The sequence below is a fragment of the Elaeis guineensis genome, chromosome 1 (assembly GCF_000442705.2).
Source record: "Elaeis guineensis isolate ETL-2024a chromosome 1, EG11, whole genome shotgun sequence".
NCBI classification, from domain to species: domain Eukaryota; kingdom Viridiplantae; phylum Streptophyta; class Magnoliopsida; order Arecales; family Arecaceae; genus Elaeis; species Elaeis guineensis.
Genome location: NC_025993.2, coordinates 97,832,253 through 97,855,635, shown reverse-complemented (window position 1 = coordinate 97,855,635; position 23,383 = coordinate 97,832,253). Strand labels below are relative to the sequence as shown.

Here is a 23,383-nt window from a genome sequence, read left to right as displayed (position 1 = left end):
GAGTTATTGGAAGCTGTCGTACCTCTTTTGCCTAATTGTTAAATGACTCCACAATATTAGAGTACATCTTCCCATATCGCTCTCTCTTAAATAGAGTATTTGGCCAATGATCAATTTCTGAGCCATGTTCAATTTATTTATATGCCTTCGGCGAAATCTCTCTTATGTCACTAATATAACCAATGAATTGTGATATCTGTAGTGCATGAGCTGTGCTATCAAGTAGGCTCAACACCTTTTCTCTTTGTGCTGCCGACAATCTATCGAGCTTTTTCTTGAAATTCTCCTTTAGATGCTACAAACAATAACCATGGGTAGCATCAGGAAATGAAATCCTCACACCCTTTGTCAAGCCTTTTGCTCTGTCTGAAATAAAAACATAATTGATGAGATCTTTATTGTTATAAATTATATCATGGAGTTTCTCACAAAATCAAACTCAATTGGCATCATTCTCTGCACTAACAATAGCAAAAGCTAGTGGAAACATCTCATTCTTAGCGTCAAGTGCCACTGCTGAGAACATTACACCACCATATCTATTAAGGATATTGGTTCCATCCATGAACAATAAAGGGCGGCATCGACTCTTGAATCCAACTAAACGTGCATGAAAATATATAAACACCCTCTCAAAATATCCATCTGGATACTCAAGTACAAATAAACTTCCTGGATTAGTCTCAGCCACTGCTACAAATAAACTTCTTGGATTAGTCTCAGCCACTGCTTCACCATACCATCGCAAGAGATCAAATGATGCATAATCTTCACCGTGTAATGTAACTCTAGCAATCTCTTTATCAAGCCAAACTTATCTATAAGGAAGATGAATGCCAAAATCTTTTTGAATATCCTTCTTGATATCAATTGGTCTATACAATAGTCTGTCTCTAACTTTTTGAAGTACTATATCGGCAACCCATATTTTTGATGCCTTTGGATGTCTGGCCCTCCCAATGCCACTGCCATAAGTATGCGTGTTACTGAATATTTTGATTTTGTAAGTCCCCTGCTGCCCAACCCTTGATGCATGCAGTCGCCATGGACAACTTTCATTGATGCATTTAACAGTAACTCTTAGTTTATCATTCTTGATGAATTGATAATCTTTGTTATGAGCAATTGAATAATTTCTTAGTGCCTCCTTAAAATTAGTTGCATCTTTAAATAACTAACCAATGCCTGTTATGGTATTCTCCCATGATCTAGCTAATCGAAGGTCAGATGTAGATGTAGAACCTTAAGATGAAGCTGTGACCGTGAGAGCCATACTCCCAACGTCTTGTGGACCAAGTATGCTGTCAAAAATATGAAATAATTACAGTAGACAATGAACTTTAGATGAATCAATTAATAATGAAATAATTTAAAGAAAAAATTTTATCCCGACTCAATTAGACAAGTTGATTTTGATCTATTATTAAGATTGCTCTCCATATTGATTTCTATTGATGGAGACTTCAGTGCAATATAAAAATCAAGCATACGTTGGATATCCTCATCATTTTTAAGTTTAAACATAGAGTTTTCTAGGATAGAAAGCTGATATTTCAGTATCAGAATATCTTTATCTATGCCCCACCCACTGCATATTCCATCTGTAATTTCATCGAATGTGCTTTCTCGGTTCACGCTCAATATGTTTCTTTCTTACCTATATTTTGCCACCACTATATATGATAATCCATCTATAATTACTTACTTTATGAGTAATGTATAGTTTAATATATTGATAAAGAAAATATGAAACAGAGTAATCCATCTACATATCAAGCTATTAAATAACATAATAAATAAATACTTGAAAATATTTTTAACTATTTATTTATATAATAAATGAATAACACTATAAATAAAACAACATAGATCATTTTCTTCTTTTTTTTTGTTTAAAGATAAGTGGTAGTATTTTAGAACTAACAAAATAGGGATAAAGATGGATTAGCTGAGACCGTGCTATGATCCAAAGAATCATAGAAACAAGAGAGATTGAAGGAAAAAGAAGAAAAATAGAAAGAAGAAGAGAGAAAAAATAAAGGGTGTAAAAAAATATTACCATCTTGACTGCTGGTAGAGATGGAGTGAAAAGGGAGGGCGGCGGCGGTGATGTGGGATTGAAGATGTGGCATTAAGAAAGAGTTCCAGTTGAAAGAGTTAGGGGTGGTATTTGTAAATAAACCAAAAATTCATCTTTAAATAAGTCTTGCAGGGCTAATCTTTTCTTTCAAAACCGTCAAGACTATTTTCGTCATTTAAATAGACTTAAACAGCAGCAGATGGCAACAGTAAATGATAAGGATCTAAAAAAAATTATTAACAGTTCAAAAAAATTTTATTAATTAAAAATTTAAAAATAATTTTGAATCAAATTAGATGACGATGACAACAACAACAAATTTACATTTTGTAGCTGCATCACTTTGGTTCACCTAGGTTAAACCAAATCCTCGTCCAACGTGAAGCCAACAGTTATTAGCTTAATATATCTGTCTGCATAGTGCCTTTGGAGATTGTGAAGGATTCAAATGCCGGAGGTTGCTTAAAACAACCAATATATATATATATATATATATATATATATATATATATATATATATATATATATATATATATATATATATATATATATATATATATATATTATTTTATTTTATTTTATTTTATTTTATTTTTTGAGTGTAAAACGACCAAAATATTTCACTTGACCCCAACCTTGGAAAGCTCGGCCGCCAACCCCTCCAGATCCTTCCACGAGCTTCCCCCTTCTTTTACCGCCTCCAAAGCTCTCCGACTCAGCTCCTTCGCTCGCTCCCTCACCCTCTTCCCCGAGTCGCCTAGCGAGTCGGCCACGACGCGGGCCAACTCGTCCGCGTCGGGCACCGCGTCGGCGCCGTCGCACAGCGCCACCCCGACCCCGAACTCCACTACCAGCATTGCGTTCCAGAACTGGTCCGCGCCCATTGGCCACGTCAGCATCGCCACCCCCGCAGACACCGCTTCCAGCACCGAGTTCCACCCGCAGTGAGTCAAGAACGCGGCCACCGCCCGGTGCCCCAGGATCGCCACCTGCGGCGCCCACCCATGCACGACCAGCCCCCGGCCCGCCATCCGCCCTTCGAACCCCTCCGGCACCGCCGTCTCCCCCGTCGCGCACCAGATAAACCTCGCTCCGCTCCGCTCCAACCCCCCAGCCAGCGCCGCCGCCTGCAGCGGCGCCAGAACCTGCTGGCTCCCGAAGGCCACCAGCAGCACCGACTCCTCCGGGCAACCGTCCAGCCACGTCATGATCTCGCCGACGGCGGCGGAGGCGCCCCCACCGCGCTCCGTTGGGCCGTCCGGCGGAGCCAGGGGCCCCACCGCCCAGACCCGGGAGTGCCCCAGATCGTTCCGGTGGTAGTCCAGATAGACTCGCTCCAGGTCGGCGAAGGTGTTGAAGACGAATCCCCAGCTCGCGATGTTCTTTAAAAATCCCTCCTTTACGAACTCCGAGATTGGTTCTCCCACGATGTGGGTCCGGTAAAAAAAGGAGACCTGACGCCAGGGTAAAACAGGGGAATTGGGGATTTCCGGGAAGGAGATGGGGCAATCGGGGTCGTCAGGATCGGATCTTTGGGGCATCCGGCGCCAGAGGACGTGTAAGACGGCGACGACGAGGGCACCGGAGGGGGAGAAGACGAGGCGGGGGATGCCCAACTGGGCGGCGAGGTCGGAGGTCCAGCCGAGGAAGAAGTCGGAGATGATGGCGGAGGGGGGATGGGGAGTGCAGCGGGCCCAGCGGAGGAGGGGGTCTTGGAGGCCGGCGAGGGCATGGGTGAGGGGGCGGAAAAAGGCGGGCGGTTGGCCATTGGTGTTCTCGAGGCCTGGGGGAAGAGCTGGATAGTCAGGGAAGGGGAGGACGAGAGGGACGACGGCGGGGGAGCGGGAGAGAAGGGTGTCGAGGAGGGGGCGGTTCTTGGTGGTGACGGCGATGGTGACGACGAGGCGGTAGCGGGAGGAGAGAAGGTGGACGAGGTCCAGGAGGGGGAGCATGTGGCCCTGGGCTGGATAGGGGATCGCCAGCACGTGGGGCCCAACGGGCTCCGCCATCTCTCTCTCTCTCTCCCTCGTCTGGTTCTCTCTTTGAAGTGAAGAGAGAGCTGGCTACGAAGGCTTCGTTCTGGCGACGGTGTTTGGGGTTAGAAGTGCGGAGGTGTAGAGGGGACGCACCGGCTTTTAAAGTTGATGATGGAAGTCTGTAGCGGCAGCAGTTGGAGATGAGATCCGTCTCTTCGGCCAGTCGTTGGATGAAACGTGGCGCGCTATCCACCGTGCATATGCTCTGGGATTGGTCGGGGCTCACGTGCACCTACTGGATGCAATAATTTCTCGTAAGAGAGGGGTTGCATCTTTGGCGTGAAATAAGGAATCCCCTTCCTCCGCACATACCGACCATTGGATTGCGCTATGGTCGGAACAAAAGATTTCTGTGAGGATTCTACGAGACAGCGGTTCGTTCGGTTCGTTCGGTATGCAGGAATGGAAAATGCTATAATGCTGGGCACTCTTTTTCACTTTTTTTTGAAAAATTTTACATCAAATCATTGGCTATGTTGCTGTTTAGATCAATCGAGATCGAAAGATGGATATCTAAATATCTCTACGGGTGATACTGATGTTGGAGTAATATACAAAATAAGTCTCGAATCAGAGATTGTGGTTGTGGCTCCGATGAAGATCCTCCGTGCTCAAATCAGAAAAATAAAGAATAAAAAAGTAGCAGCGAGTTCTCTGAGAGTGATTTGATTGGACTTATCTGGGTTTTCGGAACTCTGATTATTTATATAGAAAGATGTTGGACAGTTGGGTTGTTAGCTGTGAGCTTGCACGATTCCGAGATTGTCGGACCGTTAGACATGTCAAATTGGACGAGATAATTCAGCCCTTAATATCTCCCGCAAGATCATGAAAGATGATTACGCCAGATCTTATCTATTCTGGATAGATAGCTATCATGCACGTTGAAGAGGTAAGTCGGTTGAGATGATGTGGACAGTTCATACACAGGCTAGACCTCGGAGATGCCTCAGCTCAGCATGGAGATGGACTCCTCAGCTTATACGGCAGTCAGCGGTCATATTGATGGCCCAAGAACTTAAAATGTCTTATGATATAGCGCTGATCCGAGGCGCTCACGGTAATCATCGTAACACTATCCCTTACTCCTGAGTCTGAGGATTAGTGTTACGGTGATTACTGTGAGCACCTCGGATCAGTACTATATCACAAGATATTTCAAGTTCTCAGATTATCAATACGACCGCTGATCGCCGTATGAGCTGAGGAGTCCGTCTCCATACTGAGCTGAGGCGTCTTCGAGGTCTAATCTATGTATGAACTACCCACATCACCTCAGCCGACTTATTTCTTCAACATACGCGATAGCTGTTTATCATGAATAGATAAGATCTGGCGTAACCATCTCCACTGATCTCGTGGGAGCAATTAAGGGCTGAATTATCTCATCTAGTTTAGCATGTCCAATGGTCCGGCAATCTCGAGATCGTGCAATCTCACAGCTAACAATCCAGCTGTCCGACATCCTTCTATATAAACAACTAGAGCCCTGAAGATCCAGGTAAGTCCAATCAAGTCCCTCTCAGAGAACCTCTTGCTGCTCTTTTGTTCTCTGCTTTTCTGACTTGAGCATCGGAGGATTTTCGTCAGAGCCACAACCTTCGGTTTGGGACTTATTTTGCATATCACTCCAACGCCAGCATCCCTGCACAAGGATCAGGTGTCCGTTTTCCGACCTCGATCAATTTAAGCAACAACAGATAGAGGAAGGGCTACATTCACATTCATGGCTTCAAGATGGATATCTTTTAGACTTTCCAAAGCCGTCGCTTCTCGACAGACGGCCAGCCAAGCTGACAATCAAGTTCAACCATTAGCGCCGAAAATCCCTCAGTCGATTCAACCGGTTATCCCTCCACCAGTTCAACTGGCCCAGCCAGCATCAGTCACAGCCGATCAATTCGGTTAGCTCTTCCAGCAAGTTCAACATCTAACGACTGCGATCCAAGCGGTTTAGACCTTTCTAGCGCCCTTTCAGATGATGCCATAGCCTCCCCAAGCTGTCCCTGTATCCCCTACAATGATGCATCATACAGTTCTTTCCGTGGTGCTGTTTGTGCCTTCCACAGCGGTGCCCCCATAGAATCTTGCTTTGACTGCGGCTCCGCAACCGCCACCTCCATCAGAGCTGCAGACGTCTCTTCGAAGTTCGGAGAGGAGGTTGACTCATCAATGTCACCTTAGGGTCCAGCAGTCGGCCAGACGGCGATGTCCAAACCCGCAGTCGGGCTACGACTCAACCTTTGAACATCGATCTCCTCTGCACTTCGAAGCTGGTACTGTCTGTGAAGTTGATTTTGAAAGGCAATTCCAGAAGCTCGGCCAGCAGTTGGGTCAGAAAATAGAAAAGACCCTCAACAACAATAGCTCATCAACGCTGTCCTACAAAGGGTATAACAACCAGCCATCCTTCGTCTCGAGGATTGTGTAGGAACCACTCCCTCTGCACTTCAAACTACCTTAGTTGGAAGTCTACAATGGAACCACCAACCCCATCGATCATGTGGAGATTTTCAAGGCAGCCATGCTCCTTCAGGGAGCATCAGATGCAATCCTTTGTCAAGCATTCCCTCAAACTCTTAAGGGGACCGCTCGGTAGTGGTACTCGAGTTTGAGGCCGGTGTCTATCTATTTTTTTGAAGACTTATGCCAGTTTTTCATCGGTCATTTTATCAATAGTCGGTGACAGCAGAAGCGATCCGACTATCTCTATACCATCAAGCAAAAGGAGGATGAGTCAATCTGCTCTTTTATGAATAGATTCAACGTGGTGACCTTAGAAGTCCAAAACCTGGACTAGTTGACCATAATAGCTGCAATAATGAGCGGTCTGTTGAAGAACGATTTGAAAAAGTCATTAGTTAAGACCTATCCTTGGGATCTCCTAGATATGCTTATCCGTATGAAAACATATGCCTGCATGAAAGAGGCCTTTGCCGACGATACTCCTATCGGTTTAGACACAACAGGGCTCAGTAAGGAGCACCATCCAAGGCGAGAAGAGAAAAGATGTCAATGCTCTCGGTCCCCACCCCCATAGCAGAATAATGGGTGTCGAAATTGTCGAACCCAGTATCCTCCGAGAAGGATTCGGCAACCATCACCTCCTAGACAGTACAATAACTACACGCTTCTGAATATTCTTCAGAGAGACGTATTGTTATATGTGGGGCCTGAGTTACTTGAGCCTCGATTGATGGGAACAAGGTCTGAATGCCATCGAGATCCGAATAAATACTGCTTTTACTATCGTGACCATGGTCATGATATTGAAGACTGCCACCAGCTTCGCGATGAGATCGAGAGGCTTGTCAGGCAAGGATGGCTGAATCATTTGGTCCGAAGAGCGGCCTCTCAACATCGAGCTCCAAGAGTTCACCAGCCACCCCCTTCGTCTTAGCAGTCTCTTTTTCTGCCCCAGCCGCAGCAAGCCCCAGTGCAGTAGGAGTGACAGCAGGTTGGAGGGCAAATGGAGGAAGAAGAATGACCCATTCGAGGAGAAATCCACATGATTACTGAGGGATCATCTGGGTCAGAAAAGTCCCTTGGCTTGCAATGCCATCCTCGATCATCCTAGCATGTGGACTTTGAAAGCTAATGTCTCAAGCTACCATCTGGTGATGAAGTTTTCGATCAAGCATGGAGTGGGGTAGATCCGAGGCAACTAAGCCATGGCTCATGAATACTTTGCCGCCAAGCTAAGAAGCAAAGAACCAACTGACCCCAATAGAGATCCAGCCCAAACTCCCGATAGGCTTGGATGCTAGGGAGGACCTTTTAGATGTCCCACTGAGGAAGGAGAATCCAAGCTAGATGGTGAAGATTGGCTCACGACTAGATGAGGTAACCAAATGCTGGCTAATTAATCTTTTGAAGAAAAAATAGATCTTTTCGCCTGGTCTCCTACAGACATGCCCAGCATCGATTCTGAGATGATATCTCATCACCTAAGGATGGACCCAATCTATCAATCGGTAAAGTAAAAGAAGTGGAGTTTTGCCCTAGTCAAGCCAAAAGAGTTTCGAACTGATGATCTAGTGATGCGGCTAGCTGAAGTCTCACAATCTACTGAGCAGGCACTAGAAGGAGGGCTATCGCCCAACGAAAGGTCCTTATCGGATGGATGAAGTAGTACATCCAAGAACTTATAGGCTAAAGCAGCACGACAGAGACTCCAATCTCTAAGCCATGGAACTCGATGAACCTCAGCATATATTGCCAATGATGTAACAATATTTTTCATGAAAATAAAATTTGCAGGGCCATCAACTTACGATGGGCGCCCAAGTCCTCCAAGAATTGCCTCATCTTTCTACTTAAGATCCTGAACTATAACTAAGGTTAAGTAATGTGAGAGCTAACTTACTAGACCCTCGAGAAGACCTCGGCAACTTCAAGACGGGTCTAACTTATCAGATCCTTGCAAAGTCTAAGTCACACGAGAAGCAGAGGGAGACCCTTAAGGGAACCTTCGGAGGGATAACTAATCTGACCCTCAGAATGCCATCGAGAGTGCAAGATGCTGTAGACACAAGCTCACTACTGGTACACACTACCTCTCGCCCAAAGATAAGAAGTGCTAGATGCCGTAGGCATAAAATCATCGTAGGCACACAACGTCACTCGTAAAGACTAACTTACCAGACTCTCGAGAAGACCTCAGCGACTCCGAGAAGGGGCTAACTTATTAGACCCCTGTAGAGCCCAAGTCACAAGAGAAGAAGAGGGAGATCCTTGAGAAAATCTTTGGAGGGCAACTTACTAGACCCTCAAGAAGAACTCAGTGACTCCGAGGTGGGGCTAACTTACCAGACTCCTGTAGAGCTCGAGTCACACGAGAAGTGGAGAGAGACCCTTGAGGAAACCTCTGGAGAGCTAACTTACTAGACCTTTGCAAAGCCCGAGTTGCACGAGAAGCAGAGGAAGACCCTTGAGGAAGCCTCCGGAGGGCTAACTTATCAGACCCTTGAGAAGACCTCGGCGACTCTGAGATGGGGCTAACTTACCAAATTTCTGTAGAGCCCGAGTCGCACGAGAAGCGAAGGGAGATCTTTGAGGAAACCTCTGAAGGGATAACTAATCAGACCCTCAGAATACTGCTGAGAGTGTAAGATGCCGTAGGCACAAGCTCGGCATTTGCGCACACTGCCTCTCGCATGAAAATGAGAAGTGCTAGATGCTATAGGCACAAGATCGCCGTAGGCACAAGATCGTCGTAGGTACACAACATCACTCGTGAGAGATAACTAATCATACCCTCAGAACCCAACTGAATAGCCCTAGATGCCATAAGCACAAGATCGACGTCGGCACACACTGCCTCTTCAGAAAAAGAATAAAAAGATGGATAACGTATGTTCAGAGGCATTAACTCAATAGTACTCCTTTCGCCTGAGGCATTGTCTCAGACTTAGGAATAGGGGGCAGTGTTGAGATGATTATTATGATACCTCAGATTCATGGATGATCGAATTATATTTAAGTTACTTTAAACTACTCTAAATATGTTCACTTCAATCAAAGTTATCCTAAATATATCTGTGTTGAAGCTGAGCTACCCAGATCCTTACTCATGCTGAGCTGAGCACTAAGCACTTCCTTATGCTGATCTGAGCATCTATTTATGCTGTTCTCTATGAGCCGAGCAAAATTCATGAAGTCCACAGATACAAATTTAAAGCTGAAAATGAAGCAACGACTTCCAAAACAAAACATTCTTTTTTATTATTCATTAAAATCTTTACAAAAAAAATTGGTGCTCCAAGTACTTTACAAAGCACTTTACAAAGAAAAAGTCAATGCTCCAAGTACTTTATAAAGAAAAAGCTGGTGTTTCGAACATTTTAGAGGACGGTTGCTTCAGACATCATCTTGCAAACAAGAAAAGAAAACAAAGAAGAAAAAAGGAAGAAGAGGAGGATACCAGAAGAAGAAGAGGATACCAGAAGATGGAGAGGAAAATAGGAGAAGGAGATGAGGAGGGACGTCCCGCTGCAATCGACGGAGCATCGGATCGGCCAGTGAGCTGGTTCAATCTTCGTCCATCGAGAATTTTGCCTCCTCACTGTCTGAGTGAGCTGAATCAATCTTCATCCATTGAGGTCTCCATCTCTTCATCGGTATCGCCAGTCTATATGCCGTAAAGTTCTAGATACGGCATTATCCTCAGCAAACGGGCCTTATAATCATCGAAAACCTGGATGAAGGTGGCGGCGGTGATGTCGAGCATTTCCTTCCTGAATGCCATGGAATCTCAGAAATCTACAATATAGTGCTTCCGAATTACAGGCAGGATGTGCTCAAGCTGATGGGCGAGCCTGATCGCAGGAGGCAAAGGAGGGGGGCCCCATGAGAAGAGGATGTGTCGGCCCATCTAGCTCTCTTCTTTTCACGAGCTAAATACCTTCGACGGGCATCTCTTGTAAAGGTATTTCTCTCTCTCACCCATTGCTTAAGTAACTCCAAAGGTGGCAGATTCGAAGGTGATGACATGGCTGCAAGTGAAAAAAAAAACTTCTTGCCACAGAAGGAGAAGTGGAGATCTTTTTACTCTCTGGCTCTCTATTTATAAGTGCTAGCAACCACATCAATCGTCAATCAATGCTTCCCAAGAATTAATGGCCAAGCAGTTAATGACGCGCCCTCTCTGGAGTGAGAATAAATTCCTATGAAGCTTCGTAAAACAAAATATGCCCACATGGTGCATCTTCATAGACCCCGTGCTGTCTCCCAGGTGTTGCCTTATCGGATGAGTCATCGACCGTCATTCTCCATAATCATCCATATTTAAAGAAGCAGAATGAGGTTACCATTCAATTAAATTACCTCAGATCGGTATGAGTAAATTCACATAGCAGAAGTATGGCAAAAAGAATTCTACTCATTTTATTTCTTTCAAAATTTTCTTATAATAACCCTAAAATACGAAAGAGAAAAATACAGAAATTACAGGGCGATGCTTGGAGCTGAGGTGCCAGCCACTGAGATATCCGCCGTCATAGGATCCCAGATTTCATCTAAGAAATTCAAGTTTAGACATGAATATTTGATAGCAACTTGGGCTTGGATAGACTGCCTTCCAGTGTCATAGACATTGATGGAATACTCACTCTTTCTTTCTCATATTCTTCTGAGGCTCGAAAGTCCTCCATAGCCTTAGAAGCGGCCTCGGCTATTTGCTTCTCCTCCACCTCCAGTCAGGCCTTTAGCTCTCTTATTTTCATTTACAGGTAAGAGTTCTCCTCACTAGTGGCCGCATTCCTTTTCGCCTAAGCTTCGAACTCCGCTGTCTTGCCCAGCAATCGAAAATTCTACTCAACAGCCTTCCTCAACATCGCCTCAGCATCTTCAGCTCTCCTCTTTGTGGCATCGGCTTTCATGGAGATTTCTCCAACTTCTTTCTCGACCTTTTCTTTTTCTCTTTTGAGCATCTCAACTTCAAGCCTAGACTTCTTCATCTCTTTGGCCAACTCATGCGAGCTTTCAATGTACCCGTTCAAGTAATGGATGAGCTAGCAAGCGAAGAAAAATTCATAAGTAATAAATGAGCATACAGTAAGTGCTAAGTGATAAAGTTCCAACATACCCGGATGAGACAATCCACAGTCTCTCTCCTCATCTCCATCTAAAGAATGCTCAGCTGCTTGTTCTCATCGGTAGGGAGGAGCAATCTGGAGAGTAGCTTGCTCACTAGCATTGGATCCGTCAGTGCTGAGGCCTCAAGCTTCAGCCCAGCTGGCATAGTTCCAGATACACTGGCAACCTCGACTGATACCTCATCCGAGGAGAACTCAACAGTGGGTGAAGCTGGTCAGATCGGTGAGCTGGGAGGAGTAGGTAGGCTCAGAATAACCTCCTCCAGATCTTGATCTGCATGGTCCACCCAGTAGCCTGCAGTAGCTAAGGTGGTAGGTGAGACGCTTTTCACCTACATAATCTCATGGCCTTTTGGATGAGAAAGTTCAGACTCTCTGGCATCCAAAGTCGATTGTGTAAGATCTTCGATTTGGCCTGGAGGTTCCATCCGATGGCGGGCTTAGCACCTCTTTTCTGCAGAATTTTTTTTTCTTCTTTGACAGGCTCAAGCTCTTCCCAACATCCAGCTCTACGATCATGGTGACCAAATTGTAAGACGAATAGAGTCAAAAAATTTAAGGCCAAAACAGCTGACTCGCATACTTTGAGGAGCGACCTGACTGATACTAGCATTAAACAGCACCTGAGCTGATAGTAGCTCTTTCAACTCTAGAATCTGAAGCCTCACAGAGCTGCCATCTCCTACTCCAGGCTCTCGTTCATCGAAGGTTCTTTTAGTGTGGTCTCTCGAGATTCATCTCAGATAAAAAAATTTTGGTCTTCACCTGATGTTTGTGAGACGAAAGGAAATCTTAGCTTCCAACTATGCGCAACAAAAGGCATACCCAGAAATATCAGGCAAAAACCATCCTTCTTCTTGGAGTCATGTACCACCACACGTGCGAGTCTAGGTGCCACTTGAGGCTGAAGAAAAAATGAAAGAATATGACATTCGGCATAATCCTAGCTAGCACGCATAATGCAGTGAAGCCGCAAATATGCCGCCATGCATTCGGCACCACCATACATGATGATATTTCAGAATATTGGAGGAGCACCACAAAAAAGGGGTGGAGAGGAAGCCTTAGTCTAGCTCAGAAGCACTCCTCGTAGAAGTCCATATGTCCTGAAGGCAGATGATAGACTCGATCACCTGATCTCGAGATGTCTAGTTGGAATGCGGGAGGTATTTGATATTGCTCATGTAGCATGATTATATCCTGCTCCATCAACTCTAAGTTGAAGCCCAGCAGCTCAAAGTAGGCTCTATGGTGGCCATCTCTCTATCTCTCATATAGGAAAGCCATGAAAGGATGAAGAAGAGAGGAACTCACAGTGAAAGGAGAAAATCAAAACTTTGCAAGGTTCGCATCTCATTCTATCTGAGGATTTTAAATAACCTCAGACTTGAATGGAACCTCCAAAAGTCACCTCCCATTGGTGCATTAATTGCAGGAGACATATATCGACAGAAGACTAGCATACGTATGACACGTAGAAACTGTGAATGGATGTGATTGTTGCCATCGATATGGTAGTTAATGCCGATGGTAGGCAAATCACACTTTACATCACTTTTAAAGAAATATGTAGACATGCGTCAATTCCTCCCATGCAGATGCAATTCGAATTTCAATCTTTTCAAAATCTGTATGACAGGTATGGAATTTTGCTTCGGATCAGAATAAAAATTATAATCTCTACTATGTTTATAATTCTAACTATAGCTAGAGCCAGTTTGGATTTCTATCCTAACTTCAGCTCGGCTCGTACCTTATTTGAAGTATAACACAGGCTAAGTATTCGCCTCACCAAGCATATGTTAAAAACTTTGATTCATATATTTAAAAACATAATTCTTATTCATCAAAAGAAAAAGAATACATCTGTTCCTATGGAGATTCTATTACAAGACCAGGGGCCTCGAATCACAAAAAATAAAAGAAGAGGAGAGCATAAATCACTCCTTAGGGAGATTGCCAGGGCGGTCATCTGTGGGATGGTATTCTTCGGTGCTGATGATGCCTTCGGTCTAGACAGTTGCATTGATCTTGTCCACCTCATCCAAAAAGTAGGACGTCATTATAAACTTTGACCAATTATTCGATGACACCGTCTGTAAATCTTCATCTAAACAATCAATTTGAAGATGCTTGATGAAGTAAGGAGGAAGGTGCACCTGAGCAATAGACTTGTACTTCTTGAAGTCCGTGAAGAATGCCGCCTTACAAGCTTGGGCTATGATCTTAGCCCCTTCCTTCTTCGGCTACTTCTCTTGCTTTCAGCACGTTTGAGTAAAACCCCCTAATCTATAAATTTATCCCAGAAAAGCTTATAATTTATCTTTCTCTCTTCCAACCTCTTCTTTAGGCACTCCACCTTCGATCCGATCTCTTGGACTCCTGAGAGTGGCTCCGAGGAGATCTGAACTCTCCTGAAAGTGGAGCACCTGTCTCCTCGAAGAGTTCTCTCTCCTCAGCTCGTCCCTTCGAAGATTCTGATTCTCTTGGATGGACCAATCCTGGGGCTCTTTTAAGAGTGAGTTTCAAAACAAAGTGAATCTCTTCTCACTTCAAGTGTCTTCCTCATATGCTTCAGGTCATCACAGGTCCGACGACAGTCTCTTTCAGCCTCAGACCTTTGTCTCTCAAGGATTTTAATCCTTTCTTCAAGGTCTTCAACCTTCCTGTTAGTCCTCAATTCTATTGTTTGAGGGTCTCAATCTATCTTTCGACTTACCACAGTTCTTCATCCCAATAAAAAATCGACTCCTGGGCCTCCTAAAAAGCCTCCTCTGTAAGGCTGAGCTACTTGGCCAGCTTAGTATTATCCCTCTCTAGATGCTCTAACTGATACTTCAGTAAGTCGATGTCCTCCTTCTCTATCATCAAAAAATTGAGGTTGGAACTAATGAGGCTCGTCAGACATTGACCCACATGTTCAAGAAATCTTAAGGCGTCAGTAGATCGCTTCTCCCCCCTTTGTTCATTGAGGAACAATCTCTCAGCTGGCAGTAGGAGGTTCCTCAAGTATTCCATCGTGGATTGGAGGCTCTCTTCTATGGATGGAGCACGAGGAGTTGAATCTGAGGGTTCCGCATGAGCGGTGGATGCAAGAAAGTGCCTAGCATGAGTCACCATCTTTAGAAATCTTCCAGTCTCCATCATTATCGTCAGATCCTTCTCCAGATTGTCAATCATTTTTTCCATCTATACTACCTCAATCGGATCTTTTTTAGAGCATCCCTCGATGCTCATTTCCAGTGCCGTCACCATCGGTGCCCCGTCGATCGAAACTTCTCTTAAAGAATCCTGCATCATGGCTTCCAATGGTAGGGTCGTGGGTTCAACAGTAGGAGCGGCATGTTTTTCTTCTCCAACTGCGAGTTTCGTTTCAATAATCAGAACCACAACCTACCTCTTATGAGCTAGAATTTGCTCAAATCTCTTCACACACTGTTAATCCATCTTACTCCAAGGAATCATGATGAACAATCAGCATAAAAAATAATCTGTGGCTATTTGTACCTTCAAAGTACAAATTTAAAAGAGAAAAAAAATAAAATGTCACTGCAAAGTAATTAAAACCATGAAGGGACTGTCGTCTGAGTGATCCCATCGATTACGCCCATCCGTGTCAGTCGCATTAAGCTGACGTCACACATCTTAAATGCAGAAGACAGATGTGAAGACAGAAGCACGTGGCCTGAGATCTGAGATACTTTTAAAGTGCTCCTTTCGTCTGATCCTCAGACTCAGGAGTAGAGAGTAGTGTTACGGTGATTACCATGAGTGCCTCGGATCAGCGCTATATCATAAGACATTTTAAGTTCTCAGATCATCAATATGACTGCTGACCATCGTATGAGCTGAGAAGTCCATCTTCATGCTGAGCTGAGGCATCCCTGGGGTCTAACATGTGTATGAACTGCCCACGTCACCTTAAGCGACTTATCTCTTCAACATGCGTGACAGCTGTCTATCCCGAATAGATAAGATTTGGTGTAACCATCTTCTTTGATCTCGTGGAAGTGATTAAGGGCTGAATTATCTCGCCCAATTTGGCATGTCCAACGGCCCGATAATCTTGAGATTGTGCAATCTCATAGCTAACAACCCAGTTATCCAATATCCTTCTATATAAACAATCAGAGCCTCGAGGATCTAGGTAAGTCCAATCAAGTTTTTCTCAGAGAACCCGTTGCTGCTCTTTAGTTCTCTACTTTTCTGACTTGAGCGTCAGAGGGTCCTTGTCGGAGCCACAACTTCTGGTTTGAGACTTATTTTATAGGTCACTCCAGTGCCAATGTCCTTGCACGAGGATCAGGTATCCATCTTCCAACCTCGACTAATTTAAGCAGCAACAGGCTTAATTTTAAAAAAAATTGCCAATCATCGATTGCCATACATGATAAAAAAATGGATTAGGGGCTGTATAAGAAAAAATCATTGGTTGAATCAGGTCTACCATAACTTTAGATAGAGGAAAAAAACACCATGGAAACTTTTCAACCACCCTCTGTTTAATGTCCATTTACTCCAGTATCCTTCTGCCATTGTTTTGCATATTCGCTCCCATTCTCGACCCTTTCTCTCCGATCAGTCAATTAGAATCCGGTGATCGAGCTGAGTGAGGATGAGCCCAATGTTGGCCCTCTTTTTCATGTTCCTAGAGCCACATCCAGCTATCAACCTCTGCTACCACCGGAAGATGATAACGACAGCAAGGTGTAAGCCATCTCCTATTGACCTTGGCCACTGCCAAAAGATGAATGACAGTAGGGGGCAATCAATCTACTCTAGAGCTCAACTGCCACCAAAAGACAAGAACGACAACAATAAGCAAGCAATCCATTCCCTCTTTCCCAGACTTTTCTTTAGATTCTTGCTGTATGGTCTTTGACAACTTTCTTTCTTATTTTCTTGCTTTTTCTCTGTATTACGTCTTGGTTGGGAGAGAAGAATAGGAGAGAAAAAAAGAATGGGAGAGAAAGTATTAACTTTCTCTTGATAGGAAATTTTTTAATTAAAGAAAGAAAAAGAAAAGGTCAGAAATGGAGGGAATACAAATCCTCTCAAATTTGTAATTTTTTTCTTTTTCAAATCAAGTAGAATCGGAAAGAAAAGAATTGAGAATTAGTAAATCTCCTATAATTCTCATCTTACCCCTTTAATAATGAAGATCAAAACTAATATTATTTTTCAAGCCTAAGGCTTATTTCAAGCCTCCCACCTAAATCTTCCATCCGATTGAACTCCTATGGATGGAAAAAAATCAATGAAAACAAAAGGAAAGATAGAAAAGATTAAAAAATAAGATTTTTTCTTGATTTCTTTCTTGAATTTATTGAATTATTTTCAAGGATATAATAGTAAAAAAATTATAACATTTTCTTTCTTTTTCTTTCTTCTTTGCTTCCAATCAAGAAGGAAAAAAAATAATTTTCTTTTCTTTCTTTAAACTTCCAATCAAGAGGAAAGAAATATACTTTCTTTCTTTTCTTTTCTTTTCTCTCCTTACTAATATTTTTTTTTCTTCTCCAAACTCTCAACTAAAGAGATAGTAATTGTTTTTGTTATGGCCAATCCTCAAGTGTGCCTGATTCCGGTGAAGAGCAACCTGCAAAAAAAATTCACTGATTGGAGTTACATCCGGTGGAGATCCTCCAATGCTTAAATCAGTAGAGAGTGATGAACAAGATATTTTAAGTAAAATTCTATAGAGTATTAGCCTAATAAAAGCCTCTTACAATCGTTGTCCCCTTACCTCCTCTTTATAGGCAACTCAGGTGTAATCGTCGAACACGTGGAGTCTCTCTTTTCATGGCACTAAAGGATAGTTAATCTCTATTATCAGACCATAATCATGAAGTTAGTGAGTAGTTTATGCCCACTAACGATCATGGTATGTGGTTGTTACCATGATTGTGGTATCGTGACTGTAGGCAATCAGCCATTAGTTAGTCGGCAATTAGTCAGTTGGCCATGATAATGCTGGTTCGATCATGAAGATGCTGCTTCAGTCATGATGGTCAGTCGAACATAATGGTCAATCGGTTATGATGGTCAGTCGGCCATTAGACGGTTGGCCATGAAGATGCTGCTTCGGTCATGATGGACAGTCGGCTATGATGGTCAGTCAGCTATGATGGTCAGTCGACCATTAGACAGTCAGCCATGAAGATGCTGCTATGGATATGATGGTCAGTCGGCCATGATGATACTGCTTTGGCTATGAAGATGCTGCTTCGATCATGTTAGTCAGTCATGGCAGTCGATCATGTCAGTCGGCTGTGGCAGTCAGTCATGGTAGTCACCATGTCAATCGATCGTGGCAATCAGCCATGTCAGTCGGCCATGTCAGTTGGTCATGTGGCAGTCGGTCATTTGACAGTCGGGAGTTTGACAGTCGGGAGTTTGGCAGTCGGCCATTTTGTAATTGGCCCTTAGGCAGTCGGTCGTTTGGCAGTCGATCCTTAGGCAGTCGGCCATGATGATGTAGGTTCGATCATGAAAATGTAGGTTCGACCATGATGACTCTGCTTTGACCATGATGATGCAAGTTCGATCATGAAGATGTAGGTTCAGCCATAATGATGCACGTTTGGCCATGATGACTCTGGTTTGGCCATGATGATGCAAGTTTGGCCATGATGATGCAGTTCGACCATGATGATTTTGCTTCAGTCATGATGACTCTGCTTTAGTCACGAGGATTCTGGTTCGATCATGATATACAAGTTCGACCATGATGATGCAGGTTCGGCCATGATGACTCTGGTTCGGTCATGACCTACAGATTTAAAAAAAAAAATAGAATGACTAATGAAGGTGTTAGAGCATCACCTCATGAAAGCTGAATTATAAAAGTTTTTTTCCTTCTAGAGCCTTCCCTTTGGGGATCTCTTCGCTCTTCTTATATAAGTGTGGAGCAAGGGGCCGATCTCGAATCGAAGGGAGCAAATCCAATTATCCCAACAGTTGTCCTCTACTCTCAAGTCTAAGGTGATCTGACACATTGGATGATGAGAGTTAGCATATCTTCCGCCATGACTTCGAGCCCTAATTCTGTGGTCATTTCAGCTACAAATATTAATGATTCTCTCAAAAATAGAATCTCCAGCCATTTTATCATTTCTTTCTCAACTCTCTTCTTTTTTTTTTTAGTTACGAACTTTAGTCTGACTTTTATTTATTGTTGGACCTTTAGTCCGATTTTTGTAGCTTTCAGTCGATAATGGAAAAAAAATTCTAAGTGCTAAGTCTTCCTGAATGTGATCATCATTCATCATAGATGACTATTGCAGAGTCGAGTTAATGTATTTTTTAACTGACTGTAGTCGAGTCTGTATCTTCCGTCTGACTGTGATCGAGTCAGCATATTGTTCCATCCGACCATAGTCGAGTCGACATATTGTTTCGTTTGATCGTAGTCGAGTTGGCATATTGTTTTGCCTGATTAGAGTCGAGTTGGCATATTCTTTCATCCGATTGGAGTCGAGTTGGCATATTCTTTCATCCGACTATAGTTGAGTCGACATATTATTCCATCCGATCGAAATCAAGTCAACATATTGTTCCATCCGACCGTAGTCGAGTTGGTATATTCTTCCATTCGATCGTAATCGAGTCGGTATATTATTCTGTTTGACCGTAGTCTAGTTGGTATATTGTTTCATCCGATCATAGTTGAGTCGACATATTCTTTCGCTCGATCATAGTCGAGTTGGTATGTCTTTCGATCAAAAAGTCATCTGACCGAAGTTAGTATATAGATTCGAATGATCGAAGTCCATATATAGAGTCATCCGATCGTAATCGGCATGTAGATTCGACCAACAGAGTCTGTATGTAGAGTCGACTGATCGAAGTCGATTTGTAGATTCGATCGATCGAAGTTGGCTTGTAGATTCGATCGATCGGAGTTGGCATGTAGAGTCGATTGATCGGAGTTAGTTTATAGATTTGACCGATGAAAGTCGACTTGTAGATTCGATCGACTGGAGTCAGCATGTAGAGTTGACAGATCGAAGTCGGCTTGTAAATTCAATCGATCAGAGTCGACTTGTAGATTCAACCGATCGGAGTTGACATATAGAGTCGATCGATCAAAGTCAGTTTATAGATTCGACCAACGAAAGTCGTCTTATAGATTTGATCGATCGAAGTCAGTATGTAGAGTCGATCGATCGGAGTCGATTTGTAGATTTGACTGATCAGAGTCGGTTTGTAGATTCGATCGATCGAAGTTGGCTTGTAGATTCATCCGATCAGAGTCAGCATATAGAGTCTACCGATCGAAGTCGGTTTGTAGATTTGATCGATCAGAGTGGCTTGTTGTGAATTCTGAATATGTCGAGAGCTGGCATGTCATGAATGTTGGGGGGCTAGGAGTCGGCATGCTAGGAGTGCTAAGAGTATTATCGATGCTGAGTAGGATAGGACAGCTATGCCTTGAAGGTACAACCTATCGCATCAGCTCCTTCGATTGTTGTTATCATTGTTCTACAGTCTGTTGAAGACTGTGAATAGCTTCGATGGCTTGAGGTTTACCTTAGTAATGATGGACGTATTCTGGACTTTTTCTCTTACCAGGATAGTAATGGCTCGACATGACAGGAACATCGAGCCGATCATTGTTCCAAAGATGGAGAAGGAGATCGTTGCGGGGTGCGGTAACTGTGCCTGGATGGCACTATGTGCGGCGTCGGCTACTCCATCATTGGTTGCTACTGTTGTTATTGTGTTTGTTGTTGTTGGAGGCTGTGCACTGCCTCCATCAGTATTTTTATCTACTGTACTAGGACAGCAAATTATTTAGCATCTGTGGTGATGATCGAATGCGAGGAGATGGGCTATGCTAGTAGAGGTGGAGCCAGGAGATCTTTGCGATGGAAAGATTGCCCGATGGAGTCGGTGGAGATGCTCTGGGCTCTTATTTTCATCATGATTGGATTCATTCTGCTACTCCTTCTTGGTGTGCCAATCTGTTACGGTCAGTCTCCAAGTGCGCCTGACTCTAGTGAAGAGTAACCTGTAAAAGAAGTCCACTGACTGGAGTTATATCCGACGGAGACCTTTCGATGTCTAAGTCAGTCAGAAGTGATGAACAGAATATTTTAAATAGAATTCGATAGAATATTAGCTCAGTAAAAGTCTCTTACCATCGCTATCCCTTTATCTCTTTTTTATAGGCAACTTAGGTGTAACCGTCAAACACATAGAGTCTCACTTTTTATGGCATTAAAGGGCAGTTAACCTCTATTATCGGGCCATAATCATAGAGTTAGTGGACAGTTTATGCCCACTAACAATCATGGTATATGGTTGTGACCCACGATTGTAGTATCGTGATTGTAAACAGTCGGTCATTAGTCAGTGGGTAATTAGTCAGTCAGTCATTATGATGCTGGTTCGGTCATAAAGATGCTGCTTCGATTATGATAGTCGATCGGCCATGATGGTCAGTCAACCATGATGGTCAGTCGGCCATTAGGCAGTCGGCTATAAAGATGCTACTTCGATCATGATGGTCAATCGGCTATGATGGTCAGTCGGCCATTAGTCAATCGACTATTAAGTAGTCGACCATAAAGATGCTGCTCCGATCATGATGGTCAGTCGGTCATTGGGCAGTCAGTCATGAAGATGCTGCTTTAGCCATGATGGTCAATCGCCATGAAGATGCTGCTTCGACCATGAAGATGCTGTTTCGACCATATCAGTCGGTTGTGGCAGTCGATTATGTCAATCAGTCGTGGCTGTCGGTCATGACAGTCGGTCATGTTAGTCAACTATATCAATTGGCCATGTCAGTCGGTCGTGTCAGTCGGCCATGTCAGTTGGTCATGCGGCAGTCGACCATTTGACAGTTGATAGTTTGACAATCGATAATTTGGCAGTCAGCCATTTAGTAGTCGACCCTTAACCAGTCGGCCGTTTAGCAGTCGATCATTTGGTAGTTGGCCATGATAATGCAGGTTCGGCCATGAAGATGCAAGTTCGACCATGATGACTCTACTTCGGCCATGATGATGCAAGTTCGGCCATGATGATCCAGGTTTGGCTATGATGACTGTGCTTCAGCCATGATGATGCTGGTTCGGTCATGATGATGCACATTCAGCCTTGATGACTCTGGTTTATTCATGATGATGCAGGTTCGGCCATAATGATGAGGTTTGGCCATGATGACTCTGCTTCAGCCCTTAAGCAGTCGATCATTTTGCAATCGATCGTTTGGCGGTTGGCCATGATAATGCAGGTTCGGCCATGATGATGTAGGTTCGGCCATGAAGATGCAGGTTCGGCTATGAAAATACAGGTTCAGCCATGATGATACAGGTTCAGTTATGATGATTGTGCTTCAGCCATGATGATGCTGGTTCGGTCATGATGATGCACGTTCGACCTTGATGACTTTGGTTTAGTCATGATGATGCAGGTTCGGCCATAATGATCAGGTTCGACCATGATGACTCTGCTTTAGCCATGATGACTCTGCTTCGATCATGATGACTCTATTTCGGCCATGACCTGCAGACTTAGAAAAAAAATGGGATGATCGATGAAGGTATTAAAACCTCACTTCATGAAAGCTAAATTATGAAAGTTTCTTCCCTTCCAGAGCCTCCCCTCTTGGGATCTCTTGGCTCTTCTTATATAGGTGTGGAGCAAGAAGCCGATCTCGAATCATGAGAAGCAAATCTGATTATCCCAATAATTCTTGATTTCTAGTTTTATTTTGTCCCAATAGTTCTTGATTTCTAGTTTTATTTTGTTAAGCAATATTTGATTCATCTAATGACGTGTCTGAACTTTGAAAATATGATAAACACTTGGCGTTCTGACATGAACGATCTGGGATATGTGTTTTGTGCAACATTGATGTCATCAGTTGATAGCTGATCATATAAGATCGGTTCTCAGTTGAGGTCAACATTCTGGTATTCTGCCAATCTCATCTCATTTTTACCTGAATTCTCTATGAGCTATGCTACAAATTAGAAGCTATGAAAAGTCATTGGCACGTGGATTATTCTGAATTGGTATTCAGTTGTAATAGCATTGATCTCCCCACACATGGACAGCTGGCTCTGTAACTAATTGCCAATAACCCATTACTCTGAGTCGAGTGGTTGCTAACTATCTAACAAATCTTCTCCTATAAAAAGAGAAGAAAGGAGAAAAAAGGACTCTCTTAAAATACTATCTTTGACTATTGTTCTTATTATCTTCTTCTATTATTCTCTCTCTCCGACTCTTACTAATTTAAGCATTGGAAGATCCTCTGCTGGAGAACCCCCTATTTTCTTCTCTAGCATGTATGGATTTTCTTTGCAAGTGATCGAGATCCTGACTGATACCTCTCTACTCCAAGTAGGCGAGCAATTTGAGCTATTCTGCCCCATCATACCCCATCGAAGAGGTGCAGCAATAATTTTATTGTTCTTTGCATTCTAGAGATGATTCTTCATTTCTAATTGGTTTTGATTTTTGTTTGGATTCTTGATATGCTTCTTGGTTACTTAATTTATTTTGTTGCAGTCAATCTCCTAGAGCGCTTGATGCCAGTGAAGAGCACCTGCAAAAAAAATCCATACCGACCAGAGTTGTTTCCGATGGAGATCCATCGATGTTTAAGTCAGTAGAAAATGATCGAATAAGAAACAGAATATCAAAATTGATAGAGT

General features: G+C 43.4%; 1 protein-coding gene across 1 annotated transcript; it reads right to left on the bottom strand.

Annotated features, from left to right (window-relative positions):
* Positions 1-407: 407 nt before the first annotated feature.
* On the bottom strand, positions 408-4,198 carry LOC105061084 (UDP-glycosyltransferase 89B2). The gene has a single exon (XM_010945037.4). It carries the CDS (start codon positions 4,087-4,089, stop codon positions 2,701-2,703), a length of 1,389 nt encoding a protein of 462 aa, XP_010943339.1. The 5' UTR covers positions 4,090-4,198; the 3' UTR covers positions 408-2,700.
* Positions 4,199-23,383: the final 19,185 nt, after the last annotated feature.